Genomic DNA, 16,560 nt, shown 5'->3' on the forward strand with positions numbered 1-16,560 from the left:
CCTCCTGAGGTCCCTTCCAACCCTGATATTCTAGGATTCTATGATCTATTAAGATTATAAAAACCAAGAATGTACTTTTCTGTAGAATACCATGATTAAATCGAGTCTTCCAGACTAGTGATTTAAATCAAATCCACCCTGCTGCATCGCTGTGTAAACAACAAACCCCTCCACGCTCTGCTCACACACAGCCACTGGCATTCAAACTCACTCCTGGCTGCACTGTACTGAGTGTGACTAGCAAGACACTCATGAAGTTACTAAACAAGACAGCAACATCAGCCAGTTTTCTACTCCCAGCCTTGCACCCCGGGAATCTGCATCTTAAACTGCTCAGTCTGTTCACTGTGCTGGACAAACTCAATAATTAGTGGGTCATCCCCCCGCCACAAAGGGATCAGATTAGGCCAAAGCCTTGTTCTCTCAAGTCAAATCCCCCAAACACTTCAAGGAAAACACACAGGTCCAGACAAAACACTAAAATCGGTTTATTAACTGGAACAAGTAGGTTTTCAGGGATCACAAGGGAGAAAGATGTGAAAGGTCAAAACTAGTTAGTTCTTAGTACCCAGGACAGATTTCCTTCCTGCCTTGGTGCGTCCTCCCCAGTCCAAGGCCCCGGTGGCCTTTCAAGGCATATCCTTGACTTCTGTAAAGATGGGAGAGGAGAGGTGAAAATGGAGGCAATTCTCCCTTCTGCTTTTATACCATTCTCTTCTTTGAGGTTCAAGCTCCAGCCAGGGGGCAGGCAACAATCAGTCTGTGGCCAAAGTGAGGGTCCAGCCATCCTTCTGGTGAATTGTAACTCTCTTGTTCACAGCTCCACAGCTGGTGAATGGCCAGCTAAGCAATTAATGGCCACTTAGCACCTAGCTGGTCTGCAGGTACCATTGTCTCTAAAGAGTGAGTCTGTGGGCGTTTTCCAGCTTTCCAGCATGTAACAAACATACAGCAAACTCTCAGAGCTCCATGGAGAGTGCTGATCGACACATTTTAACAGGACAATAATATTCAGCAGGCGATGACTTTTCCTAGCATACTTCACAAGACATACTTTGGAGAAGATTTATCCTTCTGTAATCGTGGTGACCATAAGAGTGTAGACCAGTGGTTCTCAAAAGTGTTTCATTGGCCCCCCCCTTCTTTGTGTGTGTCGTCATTTCCGCCCCCGCCCTCACAAGCACATATATGGCCACCCAGCTCTAAAGGCAGAGTCGCTGCTGGCGATGCGCCCGGCTCTGAAGGCCTCCAGCAGCAGCACAGAAGTAAGGGTGACTGATACTTCACAAGACATACTTTGGAGAAGACTTATCCTTTTGTAATCGTGGTGACCATAAGAGTGTAGACCAGTGGTTCTCAAATGTGTTTCATTGGCCCCACCTTCTTTGTGTGTGTGGTCATTTACGCCCCACCCTCACAAGCACATATATGGCCACCTTGCAAAACACATTTTGGTGATTTCAGCTATAAACATTCCCTCCATCCTTCAGCCCCTAACCCCAGTGATTTCAAGGAGAGGGAGCTGGAATTGGGCAGGTGACATGGGCGATGGGTATAATCTCTGAATTAACAAAATACAGGAACCCTTTGCATAAATTGTTAACCTCTAAAAAGATATAGCTAAATATAGACCACGACAGTTACCCCTCTTCCAAGTCTTTAACATGTTTACATTTCAAACTCTAGCTTAATGAAGGTGGAAACACTTTTAAAATCTCTGTCTAAAAGTTGAATCTGAGTCAATTACATACAAGTTGCTTAACCTTTTCTTGCCATGTGTCACAGAAGTTTACATCTTCTGTGGATTCCTCCATGTTTAACGAGGTCTGATGTCCGTATGAAACTTTTCCCACACTCCAAGCACTTGTGGGGTCTCTCTCCTGTATGGATTTTCTGATGATAACCAAGGGCTGATTTCCAAGTGAAACTTTTCCCACAGTCCAAGCACTTGTGGGGTCTTTCTCCTGTGTGGATTGCCTGATGATTAACAAGGTGTGACCGCCATGTGAAACTTTTCCCACAGTCCAAGCACTTATGGGGTCTTCCTCTTGTGTGCATTGCCTGATGATTAACAAAGTGTGACTTCCGCTTGAAACTTTTCCCACAGTCCAAGCACTTATGGGATCTTTCTCCTGTGTGGATTGCCTGATGTTTAACAAGGGTTGACCTCTCTGTGAAACTTTTCCCACAGTCCAAGCATTTATGGGGTCTCTCTCCTGTATGGATTTTCTGATGATTACCAAGGGCTGATTTCCAAGTGAAACTTTTCCCACAGTCCAAGCACTTGTGGGGTCTTTCTCCTGTGTGGATTGCCTGATGTTTAACAAGGTCTGACCTCCATCTGAAACTTTTCCCACAGTCCAAGCACTTGTGGGGTCTTTCTCCTGTGTGGATTGCCTGATGTTTAACAAGGTCTGACCTCTGCTTGAAACGTTTCCCACAATCAAAGCACTTGTGGGGTCTCTCTCCTGTGTGGACTGCCCGATGTTTTACAAGTACTGACCTCTGCTTGAAACTTTTCCCACAGTCAAAGCACTTGTGGGGTCTCTCTCCTGTGTGGATTGCCTGATGATTAACAAGCTCTGACCGCCATGTGAAACTTTTCCCACAGTCCAAGCACTTGTGGGGTTTTTCTCCTTTGTGAATTCTTTTATGTTTAAGAAGGTAAGATTTCTGCATGAAACTTTTCCCACAGTCCAAGCACTTATGGGATCTTTCTCCTTTGTGAATTGTTTTATGTTTAAGAAGGTTTGACCTCGCTGTGAAACTTTTCCCACAATCCAAGCACTTGTGGGGTCTCTGTCCTGTGTGGATTGCCTGATGATGAACAAGGTCTGATTTCCACTTGAAACTTTTTCCACAGTGCAAGCACTTGTGGGGTCTCTCTCCTGTGTGGATTGCCTGATGACGAACAAGGTCTGATTTCTGCTTGAAACTTTTCCCACAGTCCAAGCACTTGTGGGGTCTCTCTTCTGTGTGGCTTTTCTCATGTGAATTTAGTGCTGACTTTGAACTGAAACATTTCCCGCATTCAATGCATTGAATGGGCTTGTCTACAGTGTGGCTTCTCCCATGGTCATTGAGATCTGTGCGCTTATTGAAGCTTTCCCCACTGTCCAAGCATTGAAATGGTTTCTCTCCCATATGGACTGTCTGATGTGTAACAAGTTGTGATCTCACAATGAATCCTTTCCCACACTCAAGGCAGTGCCAGGGTGTCTCTTCCTTGGGATTTGTCTGCTGCTCTCTGGGATTCTTGTCTCCACCCCCACCGTTAAGAGATTCATCCACTTTCTTCCTGGGTTGGTTTATCAGAAGCCTCTCTGACCTGTGCCAATTTCTCCAGGCTTCTCCCTGATTCCAGCAAGGGGAAAAATTCCCTTCAGCTCTTCCCAAAAAGGTCCCCTGTGGTTCCACTTCCCCAGGAACTGCCTCATGATGATTCCCCTCCTTCTTCTCACTCCCTCGCTCAGCACCTGCTGGGAGAGACACAATCCAGAGAGGAGTCATTGTGCTGGGGAGAAAGAGGAATAGCACTGAGGGAAAAGCCAACACAAAGACTGAGCAATTGGATTCTGCCTCCACATCCCACCCAAACACTTACAAGGAAGGAGAGACGGGAAGGGTGGAATGGCGTGAGCAAAATCTGCTGACCATAGCCCTGCTCTCGGTGAGATGAAGAAGAACTGAGGGCGTTACTCATATCATATTTTGGGATTCTCAACTTTTTCCTTTGTTCCCTAGATGGTTTCTCTGTCAGTCCTCACCTTTGCTGGTGCATCTCCGAAGCCTTCTGTCCTTGAAATCCTGGAGGTCGGACACCCACAGCTCTTCCCCTCGTTCCAGCCGGGCGATAAGCTCAGGTTTGGGAATGGGAAATCCTGTGCAGAAGGTGAAATGAGTCCAGATCAGGGTGCATGGACCATCGGTGGAGGATTTGTCACAAAGGACGTTCCGTGAGTGGAACCTGTCCCTGTGCTCTGCTGGAGGAAGGTGGAATCCAAGAGGATGGGAACAGGGTCACTGAGCCCCCTTATGCAGAGGACATTGTCTGGGGAGGTGAGTTGAATTATTACTACACCCTCACTAGGCGTTCCCAGGATCTGTGCGCTCTGGGGGCCTTGCTGACTCACACACAGGTCTCGACTTCAGCCTGCCTCTTTCTAAACCTGCAGAGCCCAGAGTTCTCCCCATGCCTGGAGCTATTCCCAAGGAGGGAGATGAACAGAGATTGTATGTGCAGCCAAGAAACAATAGAGACAAGAAAAAACAATGCGGATTTATGCCCCTTTGAAAGCTGGAGGGGTGGGGATGGTTTAGCTTGTCCATTGAGTTTTGACTCCCGTGTCCCAGTGGAGAGGGCACCGAAATGCATGTATTTCTCACATGGCAGCTGTGCATTATGGAACCCATTCGCCTCTGCTCTAACTGACCAGGGAAAAACCTCACCACATTAAGACACGTAGACCCCACAGCTTCTAATAACTGAGGGGACGGGAATCCCTTACCCAGCGAGGTCACCATCTCGTAGTTCTCCTGCATGATGTCCTTGTAGAGGGCTCTCTGAGTGGGGTCCAGCAGATCCCCCTGCCCCTGGGTGAAATAAATAGCCACCTCCTCGAAGGTCACCGGCATCTGAAACACCAAGAGTCCCCCACTCAGCACCTGCTGCCCCAGCCACAATCCAACTACTCATGGGAAAGGAAAAAAAAACATGAAGCTGTGGGAGGGCCAGAGTAGCAGAATCCCACCCACACCCTGCTCAGAGCAGCCAGGAGGCTTCAGGAGGCGGAGCGGGTGAGAGCTCCCTGTCTGCCCCAGCACACGGAGCACGCCAGGATCTTCTCATTTCCCACACGCCTCTGAGCTGGGGACAGGGACAGGAATCCTGACAGCTTCCCTTCGTATTTCACAGCAGCCCCAGGCAAGTGGGTTCAGGATCCAGCGCTGGGAGCCTGGAAAATGTTCCCAGCCCTGCCGAGGTGGTTATATCCTGCCTGAGAAATGGGGGAATGTCCCCTTCCCCTTTCCTTGCCACAATGGGCCTACTTAGTAAATCAGTAGGTTTATCAAACCCTCTCTCCTCCCTTCCCCGCCCAGCAGCTCCCTGAAAATCCCCTACCTGAGCTGGCTCCAACACAGCCATTTCCCTTCTCTGTCTCCTGGAAGACTGGCCGATCTTTGGTGAAACGTGGTCCTGATTCCTCAGCCTGTCGGGGCGAGAGGGAGGTTACAAAAGGGGCTTCTGTCCGTGTCTCCCCCCGATTCCCCCCAGACTCTTCAGATCCTCCCAGTAACAGCATCTCTGAGCCAAATGCTAAAGAAAAGAGAGGAACCAAAAGGGCCACTTTGGGAGATTTCCCCCCATTGCAGTGTAAACCCCTCTGCCTTAACAATACCTGCAGACCTCTGGTGGCATCACCTGAAGATTGAGCTGCCCTGGACTCCCCCGGCAGCCCCCAGGGACAGGCAGGAAGAGGCTTAACCCAATTGGCCCATCCGCGCACCCCCCTGCCTGAGACAGCAGTGACTCCGGTCTGACTCTGGTGTGGCTGAGATCTGAACCCTACAGAGAAATCAGACCAGGGCCCTGGGCAGCCCCCAACACTCAGGGCACACAGACCCCACCACCACAGGGGTGTCTGACAATAATACACTCAGAGCGGGGTGTGTGTGTCGTGGGGGGGGGGGGTTAAGGGGGGTTGGGTTTTTTTCCGTGTAGCTTCTGCACCCTGAGGGGTTAGTCCCCTGATCACTCCCAAAGCTGAGAAGAGCTTCTCTCCGCCCGCCTCCCCACATCCCCCCTTTCCCTCGCTGTGCCCCCCACTCACGTCTTCCCCCATTCCCGACCTCGCTCCCCTCAGCCCCACAGTCTCCCGATCCTCCTCCATTGCCCCATCTTCCCTTCCGTGCACCCCTGCCCCCATCCCAGCCTGCCCCCGGCATCCCCTGCACCCGCCTCCGGCCCCTCTTTATCCTCCTCCCCCAGCAGCCCAGATATGACCGGGGGGGGGGGCCCGCTGCAAGGGGGGATGGGAGGGTCTCTCTTACCTTCCCCCCGAGCGGGGCCCCCCGGGGCAGGGGCCGGGCCGGGAAGGGGCCCTGGCCGGGCTGGGGGCTCTGCCCTGGGAGAGGCTCCCGGGGAGCAGCGGGCAGGGCCCGGCTGGAGGTTCCCCTCTCCCGGCTGCAGCCCGGGCTCCGGGATCCGGGCTCCCAGCACCAGCCGCCGGGGCTCGGGGATCTCGCCGGGAGCCAGAGTCCCCGCAGCGGCTGCGAGTCACTTCCTGGGCCGGGCCTGAGCCCCGCGATCGCTCCCTCCAGAGCCGCCCCCCAGCCGCTCCTGGGTCCTAGCGATCAACTCACCGAAGGATCAGCATCCCTGTGCCCGGCTCCTGTTACCCTCACAGGCTCCAAGGCACAAGGGACCATCATGAGCATCTTGCCCAGGGGTTCTCACCACCAAATTTGGTGGCTTCAGAGTGTAGCCAGCAGCTCTCGCTGGTGCCCGCTCTCACACTTGCCCCTATAATCCCAATTAACTTTACTAGAAACCAATCAATATGCACAGAGGCAAGAGGGGGGAATACTGGCTAGCAAAAGGATCTGAGTCCTTTACCCAGACGCCTGCATAACCTCGAGGACCCGTCCCCCCCCCCGCCCGCCCGCCCGCTTCCACTCTGGACCCCTAACCCCAAGGCTGGGCCCAGGGCTCCTGAGGCGCTGGACCCCCAGTCTTGTGATCACTCAGGACAGCTGTCCCCATTGTGGGGTGTTCTCTCCACTCTGGATGCTTCCTTCATCATTGCACAGAGTTAAGCACAAATACAATTTATTAAACAGCAAGTAATATAAAAATAAAGAGAAAAGTGGGAAAGATGAAAGGAAAACATGTCACCCCGCTCTGTGCGGGGGGAACCCCAAACAACCCTCTCTGGAATGCCAGGGCACTTCACAGTCTGTCCCTCCCACGTCCCAGGCCTCCTGCCCAGACCCTGACTGTGCTGCAGGCATGCCCAGGGTTGGACACTTACTCTGGTGTTGGCCACACGCCCTCAGGCTCTAGGTAGTAGGACCCTTCTTCCTAGCGTCAGCCTCTTCCTGTCAGGGTTATGATCCCCCACCCAGTCTGGCCTGCAAGGCCTCTTGGCTGAGGGCCTCTCCTTGCCCTGGGCCCTTTGCCCAGGGTCCCCTTCGCTCACTGCTCCCGGCTGCTCCAGTTTCCCTCTGCCTCCAGCCCAGCCCAGCCCTCCTCTCTCCTTAGCCCCCCCTGCTCTGCTCTCCCCCAGCCAGCCCCAGCTGACACAAAGGAGAGAACCCCGGATGCTGACTCGCTCATTGGCCTGCCTGCCCTGTCAATCAGGCTGACCTACAGCATTGCCTCCCCTCCGCTCCCGCCCCCACCCTTGTCAGTCTCAGGGTCTTCATTTCTCATTGGCCCTTCCCCTTTCTTTTGGTGTTCGGAGAAGGCCTAACTAATGGCCAACCCATTAAGGTTCAGTAAGGGGCCAACAATCCCCTTACTCCTATAAACATGAAAATCATAGTTTCTTTATTGGTAGTTAGTAAATCCGCTGCTGTGAAAAAGGGTATTTCTATGTTTGCTAAAAATTTTCACAACCTCTCAGCTAGCGACTCGGGTTGCCAATTTGGGAATATTTTAAAAATGGACACTCAAGTCGGAGTGCTGCAACCTCCCCTGCCCCGCCTCTTCCCCCCAAGGTCCCATCCCTGCCCCACCTCTTCCCTCCAAGGCCCTGCTCCAACTCCATCTCTTCCTCCAAGGGTCTACCCGCCCTCCACTTCTCTTTCCCCCTTCCCTGCCTAGGTCAGGAAGGGCTTGTCTGTGGAGCCGGGGCTGGGAGCTGCAGCTGCCCAGTGCAGGTAGGAGGCAGCCCCGGCTGAGTCGGCTCTGATGCGAGTGATGACCCAGTGCCTCCCCACCTGCAGTAACTCGACTTTACTCTAACAGTACCCACTGTGCCAGAAGTGCTGGGAACGCGTCAGGGACAAGTTCTGCTTTCCGATGGTGGAGGAAGGAACCAGGGGACAGGTGGGTTAGACTCAGTTCTGACCAGCAGGAAAGAATTCATTGGTTGGCAGAGCGGGCTCTCAGTTCCCCACATTGCCCCTCCTCCGTCAGTGGAAGTGCTCCTGGTGAGGACGCACCCCACCGACCCAAGGAGGACAGTGTGGACATCATCTACCTCAGTCATTACTGGAGTGGTTATAAGTCAGCCAAATACAGGTCAACTAAAGTTTGGAGTGTTGACGTACCCTTACAAGCAAAAGGATTTCTCTCACCCAAAAGCTTTCAGCAGTCCATGCTCATTGGAAAGCCTTCCAGCTCGGACCACTTCCCCAGCTCAATGATGCTCCTGTTGTCTTTCAAGGGATCTTGCTGCCCTGAGTAGACATGGGGTCAGAACCCCTTTCCCCGCTTCTTGTACTTGGATCCTTTATACTTGAAAAGTCTTTGCTGGGTCATGGGGTCAGGGAAGTCCGTGGCATCAGTGAGCTACACACTGTGCTACAGATGAATTGTAAGTTTCTTTGTTTACCCCTTTCTTCCTGTTGGTGGAAATCTCAGAGAATCCTTTAAGACTCAAAATCAGGGGAAGAAATTTACCCATTTTCTTCTCAAGTGGCTAAACCGGCTTCACTTCTCGCCTCATTATTCGGCTGTATTAGTTACAAAAGTTTTAGCATCATCATAAAAGAAAGAGAACGAAAGAGAAAACAACCTTCCCATCTACAAATGATCTGGACCAAACCTAGAAAAAGCTGGGAAGTAATTTTACCAATAGATGGAAACGGGACTATAAGATCTGAAAGTCCAACTGTGCTTTGAAGTTCATTGAGATTTCCCTGCCAATTCCAGGTCTGTGACACTTCCTTCTCCAGCCCTCCGGAGTCTGACTAAGATCATAGACATCAAAGCTGTGACTCCTAAGCATGGAGAGCCAGGGACAGGGTGGTACGTGACACCGTGGGAGATGGAGGGATAGAACGGAGGCAGGTTAAACTTTCCATGGCTGGGACAGAGGCTGCTGTGTGGAGAGAGGAGCATGACAGTGAGAGGGGAAGGAGGGACTCTCTCGCACTCACCCCGTTGCCCTGAAATAGCACAGAAGCGAAAACTCCACATTTTACTGTCCCTTCTCCCGCCTTTTTAGCATCTGGTTAATTCTGGCCCATAAGGGATAAAATGTAGAAAGAGTAAATGCTTGACTATCTGGGAATGAGACAACCTGGCCCCAAAGGGGGAACTCAGGGACTAGCAATCACTCTGCTAACGGGAGGTCGGGGGTCAGAAACTGTGTTCCCGGCAGGCTACGCAGCTGAACTGCAGGCTATGGAGGGCTGTGGAGGCAGGCAGGGAGAGGAGCCCCTCCCCAGGTTTGGCCCAGGTCCACTGGAGCTGCTGGGGAGAGAAACCCCTCCCTCAGCCCGGCCCAGGACCACAGGAGCCGCCGTGGCTGGGGAGAGCTGCCTCTGACCTGGCCCCAAACTGCTGTGGTGAGAGAGGGCTGGGGGAGTCCTCTCTCCACTGCAGTCTGAACCCCAAACCCCTCATCCCCAGTCCCAACCCCCACATGCCTAGCCAGGGCACTCACCCCTCCGCACCCCATCCCTCTGTCCCAGCCCTGAACCCCCTCTCACACATCAACCTCCAGATCCGCAGCCCCACCCCAGAGCCCACACCTGAATCCAGAGCCCTCACCCCCTTCACCTCATCCCTGTCCCAGTCCTGAGCCAGTTCGCACACTCCAAATCCCTCGGCCCCACCCCCACCCCCACCCCATGAATTTTGTTCTGTGCGCCAATATGGAGATGATGTGTCACATACTGGTGCGTAGAACCAAATTCATTCCACACTTGGACGTAAAAACTGAGGGAACACTGGTCAGAACACATCAGATGCTGAGCGGGGTCCAGCAGAGCCCCCTGCCCCTGGGTGAAATACACAGCCACCTCCTCCAAGGTCACCGGCATCTGAAACAACAAGAGTCCCCCGCTCAGCACCTGCTGCCCCTGCCACAGTCCCACTAATCATGGCAAAGAAAGAAAAGAGTGAAGGCCAGAGTAGCAGAATCCCACAGGCACCTGCTCAGAGCGGCCAGGAGGCTCCAGGGGCTGGGAGACGGTGAGAGCTCCTTGTCCCCGCAGCACAGGGAGAAGGGGAGGGTCTTCTCATTTCTCACATGCCTGCCGGCCACAGGCTGAGTCGGCAAGCAGAGCTCTGAGCTGGGGATGGGGACAGGAATCCCGACAACTTCCCTTCATATTTCACAGCAACTGTTACGAATTATTCCAGTTAGGACACGTACAGCTCGTTTCTAGGCTGAGGCAACCAAATAAAGACAGACTGCAGAGTGTCTCAGCGTTTGTAGGTTTATTACGCTCGAGCGTGGTACCGTTCTCTTAAGCAGAGCGGGACCCCGATTACAGGTTACACAAAGATTATATACTGTTGGCAAAACATCCTGCCTGTGTGCCTCGGGGCGGGGGGTGGGGTGGGGGAGGCCTAACCCAATAAACAGGCCTTCTCCTTATCTATCACCAGTCCCCTGCAGCCACCTTCCCGCTGCAAAAACGCTGAATTAGCAGCTATTTCAGGCATGTCGGCTGGTTCCTGTCTCCTTTGTTTCCCTTATCTTGACACTGTCCAGCTGTCCACCCTGAAGGATCCTCCTCCCTTGGTATGTGATGTGCTCGCTTCTAGTTAATGGCCGACAGGAAACCCAAAATGGAGTCACATATGCTAACTCGGTTGATTGCCCCTGACAGTCCTTCCTTTTGTTATATACGTCAGTAAACTATATGAGGGCAGAATAACCTCGATGCAAGATTAAAATTTGCCGGCAGCTCATACTACAGCATTGTAGGTATACAAAAGTAATACAAAAAGAGAACCAGCCATAAGAAGGAGGTACAAAATACGCCTTCCCCAAGCCCCCAAGTCTGGCAGCCTGGAGGTGAGGTGTGGAGAGAGGAGCGTGTGGTGGAATCCGGTACTGGTGTCGTCAAGGGTGACACGGTGAAGTGAGGTGGCCTGCTGCATAAGGGTGTGGATATCGACTTCTACCCTGCTGTGTTGATTCACAAAGACACAACAGCTTGAGTTAACAAGAGCACAACCCCCCCACCCCCCCACCCCCGGTTTGCAAGGAGATAGTCTAAGGCTAAGGGGTTCTGCAGTGTGGGCTGAGATAACTGAGTCACCTCCATTTGAAGGGTAGACAAGGCGTCTGCAGTGGCATTTGCCATTAATTCTAAAGCTGCAGAAATATTAACTGTAGCCTTTTCCAATTCACTCACCCACACCCAGGGCAAAAACCAACGAACAAAGGAGTGAAAGCCTGTAGGCCGTTCAGAGAGAGGATTTGATGGGACATTTCGTCGGTTCCTCCATACCAGGTTCCCAATTTCCCCCTGGGCTAGGGCCTGGTGTACTGTAACAGCGGGTACTAAGGTGCATGTACCACACCAACCTGCCGGGAGGACCTTATAAGCCGTGCGGTTGCACAACCAGAACCAGCCTGATCCCTCAGGGACCGGCCACGGCGCCCTGGAATACTTGGGGGGACTTGCCGCACCAGAGCTAATGCGGGTGCTATCACTGGACCCTACAAAGTTATCCACAAAAACTGTATTTTCGAAATTCTTACGTCATGACACACATAAAACATAACTACCCTGGGCCACCATATCAATAGACCAAGTTTGGATTGTAACATTCCAGTTAAATGGAGTGTCTGTCCATAATCCGGCCAGGAGGGTTCGGTTGAGAGGGATAGGCTCCCTTACCAACGGGATTCCCTGACCTATGTACGTGGGGGTATGAATACAGAGCCAACACCGTGTTCGGTTAACCCCCTGTGCTATAGCATGGGTTAAATCCAGGAAGTTGTTGCTTTCCCATCCGTGTACCGAACTCGAGAATAGAGAGGGGATTTCACAGGCCACCCATATCAGTATTTGCATCCTCCCGTGTACCACGCACAAAACAGGACAACAAATATAAGTCCAAGTAACAAGAAAACAAGAAGTCCTGATGGAGTCTCGAGACCCCAATAGTTGAATCCAGCAGAATCCGCTCCTATTTGTGGGCCCACTGTGGAGACAGCGCTTGCGTTGTATGCTGCTTTAAGAGAACCTCAACTTCGTGGGGGACCCAGACAGGCAAAGGGTGCCCCAGAACAATAGGGCGTGACCGTTCCACCATAAGGGCTGCAGCGGCAATGGACCACACACAGGAGACCGATCCCCGAATGACCGGGTCCTAAGGTAGGGAATACTAAGCTATGGGGCGTGGGCGATCCCCTAGGTACTGCAATAGGACACCACTGGCCGACTGGGGAATCAGTGTCAGGATAGTACTCGGATCAGGGACCACTTGGTGGGGGGTTATAACATAACTATTTATCTCATGCAGATCTTGAACGAACCAATAAACTGGGCGCCCATCTGGGCCCGGTTTTGACTTTTTCACAGGAAGGATAGGAGCATTAGAATCATAGAAGCATAGAATCATAGAATATCAGGGTTGGAAGGGACCTCAGGAGGTCATCTAGTCCAACCCCCTGCTGAAACAGGACCGATCCCCAATTAAATCATTCCAGCCAGGGCATTGTCAAGCCTGACCTTAAAAACTTCTAAGGAAGGAGATTCTACCACCTCCCGAGGTAACGCATTCCAGTGTTTCACCACCCTCCTAGTGAAAAAGTTTTTCCTAATATCCAACCAAAACCTTCCCCACTGCAACTTGAGACCATTACTCCTTGTCCTGTCATCCGCTACCACTGAGAATAGTCTAGATCCATCCTCTTTGGAACCACCTTTCAGGGAGTTGAAAGCAGCTATCAAATCTCCCCTCTTCTTCTCTTCTGCAGTCTAAATCCCAGTTCCCTCAGCCTCTCCCTCAGCCTCTCCTTCTTGTAGTGTGGGGCCCAAAACTGGACACAGTACTCCAGATGAGGCCTCACCAATGTCAAATAGAGGGGAATGATCACGACCCTCGATCTGCTGGCTATGCCCCTACTTAGACATCCCAAAATGCCATTGACCTTCTTGGCAACAAGGGCACACTGCTGACTCATATCCAGCTTCTCGTCCACTGTCACCCCTAGGTCCTTTTCTGCAGAACTGCTGCCTAGTCATTCGGTCCCTAGTCTGTAGCGGTGCATTGGATTCTTCCATCCTAAGTGCAGGACCCTGCACTTATCCTTGTTGAACCTCATCAGATTCCTTTTGGCCCAATCCTCCAATTTGTCTAGGTCCCTCTGTATCCTATCTCTACCTGCCACCGTATTTACCACTCCTCCTAGTTTAGTATCATCCGCAAATTTGCTGAGAGTGAATTCCACACCATCCTCCAGATCATTTATGAAGATATTGAACAAAACCGGCCCCAGGACTGACCCTTGGGGCACTCCTCTTGATACTGGCTGCCAACTAGACATGGAGCCATTGATCACTACCCATTGAGCCCGACAATCTAGCCAACTTTCTACCCACCTTATAGTGCATTCATCCAGCCCATACTTCTTTAACTTGCTGACAAGAATACTGTGGGAGACCGTGTCAAAAGCTTTGCTAAAGTCAAGAAACAATACATCTACTGCTTTCCCTTCATCCACAGAACCAGTAATCTCATCATAGAAGGCGATTAGATTAGTCAGGCATGACCTTCCCTTGGTGAATCCATGCTGACTGTTCCTGATCACTTTTCTCTTGTCTAAGTGCTTCAGGATTGATTCCTTGAGGACTTGCTCCATGATTTTTCTGGGGACTGAGGTGAGGCTGACTGGCCTGTAGTTCCCAGGATCCTCCTTCTTCCCTTTTTTAAAGATTGGCACTACATTAGCCTTTTTCCAGTCGTCCGGGACTTCCCCCGTTTGCCACGAGTTTTCAAAGATAATGGCCAATGCCTCTGCAATCACAGCCGCCAACTGCTTTAGCGCTCTCGGATGCAACGCATCCGGCCCCATGGACTTGTGCACGTCCAGCTTTTCTAAATAGTCCCTAACCACTTCTTTCTCCACTGAGGGCTGGTCACCTCCTCCCCATGCTGTGTTGCCCAGGGCAAGGAGAACTGCATGGAACCAAGACCTCCTGGGTTAAGTAGCTAGAGATAAGAAGGGAAATACCTTCCTCCGTCTCCTTCGGCAAGGGATATTGTTTTACGGAGGGAGGCGGCCCATCCCTTACCTGCAGACTGACTGGAGTGGCTGATTGAAGGAGGCCCACGTCGGTGGAACTCACGCTCCACAAATTGGGTGGGACGCTGGAGAATTCTGTGGGGAGATCGGGAATCGGGGTTAGTGAGGCCATAAGAGAAGCAACCGCCGAGTCCGGGACGGACATGTGAAGCCCCTCGTGGGCATAATATATGTGGGCTCCCAGCTTGCTAAGCATGTCTCACCCAAGGTTAGCGGGGCCTTCTGGCATAACAACAAATCTCTGTGACAACTTTAAGGAACCCAGCTCCAGACGGACGGGGCAGGATAGGGGACCTGGGCACGGGTCGCCCTCAATATCCTGCACCCAAACCTTGGTATTAGAAAGAGAGCCCGGAACAAAAGTTCAAGTGGAAAGGGTGGCTCCGGTATCCACCAAAAAGGGTACAAACCGTTCCACAATTTACAAGGAAATATGCGACTGCAATCCAAGATTCCATTCCAACTCTCCCACGGCTCCCAAAATCTCTGCCTCTCGTCACTGGGGATTATCGAAGTCCTGGGAAGCGTTAGGGGGAAAGGAGGAACCGGTCACCGGCTGATCCTGCCAAGGAGCCCCTCGTGGAAGCAGGGGGTATTCCTTCTTCCAGTGCCCCGGTTGCTTACAATAATAACAGTTCCCGTTCCTTGTCCCACCACAGCCTCCTCCCCGTCCTGTCCCACGTCCGCGTCCCCTCCCCCTTATATTCCCGTGTCCCTGCCAGTGCTGATTCCCCAAGAGAACCTGCAATGCGGCTGCCAACATACTTACTTCCTCCTTCTTTTGCTTACGTTTTTCCTTAGCTTTCTCCTCGTCCCTACCATTAAACACAAAAGTGACCAGGCGAACTACTTCGCTTAGGGCTTTCCCTGGCCAATCGGGAACATGTTTAGTTAAATACTTCTTTATGTCCGGCGCCGCTTGATCGACAAAGTAAGAGACCATCATCATGCGGCTAACCTCGGCTTCTGGCTCCACCCCTCCCCCATACATTCTAACCTGCTTAAACAAGCTGGCCAAACATGCAGACGGATGCTCGTTTAGGTCTTGCTGGCACTCTCTAATTTTTGACCAATTTGCCGTCTTACTACCCGCCCTACGGATGCTCTCCAGGAGCCCTTCCCGGGCAGCTGAGAGGCTGGCCCGGCCATTGAGGTCATTAGGATCCCAACCTGGATCGGCTTCGGGCCAAGGGGTGCGATTCTCAGCGTCCCCCGCCCAACGCCGATTGGCGTCTAGAATAGAATACTTCTCGTCAGGGGTAAATAGGGTTTGCAAAATAGCCTGGACGTCTGCCCAGTTAGGGTTAAATGCCGTAAGGACTGAACGGATAGTCTGTAGGACTCTTTCCGGATCATCGCGAACCTCGGCATCTGTGACTGCCAGGTGACCAGGTCCCCAGGCCCAAAAGGGCGGTGGACGTGACCATAGTGACACGGTCATTGCTCGTCGCAACGGGTTGTTGTATCGGGCACTTGAAGCGCAACAGGGGGTAGGGTTACAGGCGGCTATAGAGGGGCAACAGGAGGAGGAGTAGCGGGAAGAGACGGAGGAGGGAAAGCAGCATAGGGCGGAGCGGAACCTGCAAGCGGCATGCAAACCTTAGATCTGGTACCAGAGCCCAAAGTTGAGGGGCGCCCCTTATCTCAGGCGTATGCCCAATTATCCCATACATACCAATAATCCATTTCAGCTGGATGCTTGTCCTCCAGCTGTTGTCTAAGGCAGGTTAATTCATCCTGTGCAAAAGTTCCGTCGGGTGGCCATCCAAAGGGCGTCTGAATAGTCAGCGCTGGCCACTCGACTTTATACAAAATTACAGCTCTCCTTTCACCTAACCCAGGGGTGCCAGAAATATTTTTCCAATTCCCGAGAATCTCAGCCAAAGGGGTTCCCCTGCTCACACTCTGCCCAGAGCCCATTCTAGGGCTACCAAAAGAACGCCTCAGGTGCCACCTTATCGCCTAAGCGACGGCCCACACGCCCGTTCCTCCGAGTTCTTGAAGGTGAACTCACCTGGTGCCGGCTGGAGTTGTCTGAGGGAAGGAGTGCGGCTTCGCTTACGAGGGCAAGCCTAGAGTCCCAAACTGTTACGAATTATTCCAGTTAGGACATGTACAGTTTGTTTCTAGGCTGAGGCAACCAAATAAAGACAGACTGCAGAGTGTCTCAGAGTTTGTAGGTTTCTTACGCTCGAGCGTGGCACCGCTCCGTTAAGCAGAGCGGGACCCCGATTGCAGGTTACACAAAGATTCTATACTGTTGGCAAAACATCCTGCCTGTGTGCCTCGGGGGGCCTAACCCAAAAAACAGGCCTTCTCCTTATCTATCACCAATCCC

General features: G+C 52.2%; 1 protein-coding gene across 1 annotated transcript in view; it reads right to left on the minus strand.

The window, feature by feature from the left end:
* Positions 1-502: 502 nt before the first annotated feature.
* Positions 503-16,560, minus strand: part of LOC140897872 (uncharacterized) — a 41,614-nt gene continuing 25,556 nt past the window's right edge. The window contains exon 7 of the mRNA XM_078848557.1: positions 503-3,188. Coding sequence (XP_078704683.1) covers positions 1,780-3,188 — 1,409 coding nt within the window. The 3' untranslated portion in view covers positions 503-1,779. The remainder of the gene's footprint in view (positions 3,189-16,560) is intronic.

This window comes from Lepidochelys kempii, chromosome 14, assembly GCF_965140285.1.
Source record: "Lepidochelys kempii isolate rLepKem1 chromosome 14, rLepKem1.hap1, whole genome shotgun sequence".
Lineage (NCBI taxonomy): Eukaryota > Metazoa > Chordata > Testudines > Cheloniidae > Lepidochelys > Lepidochelys kempii.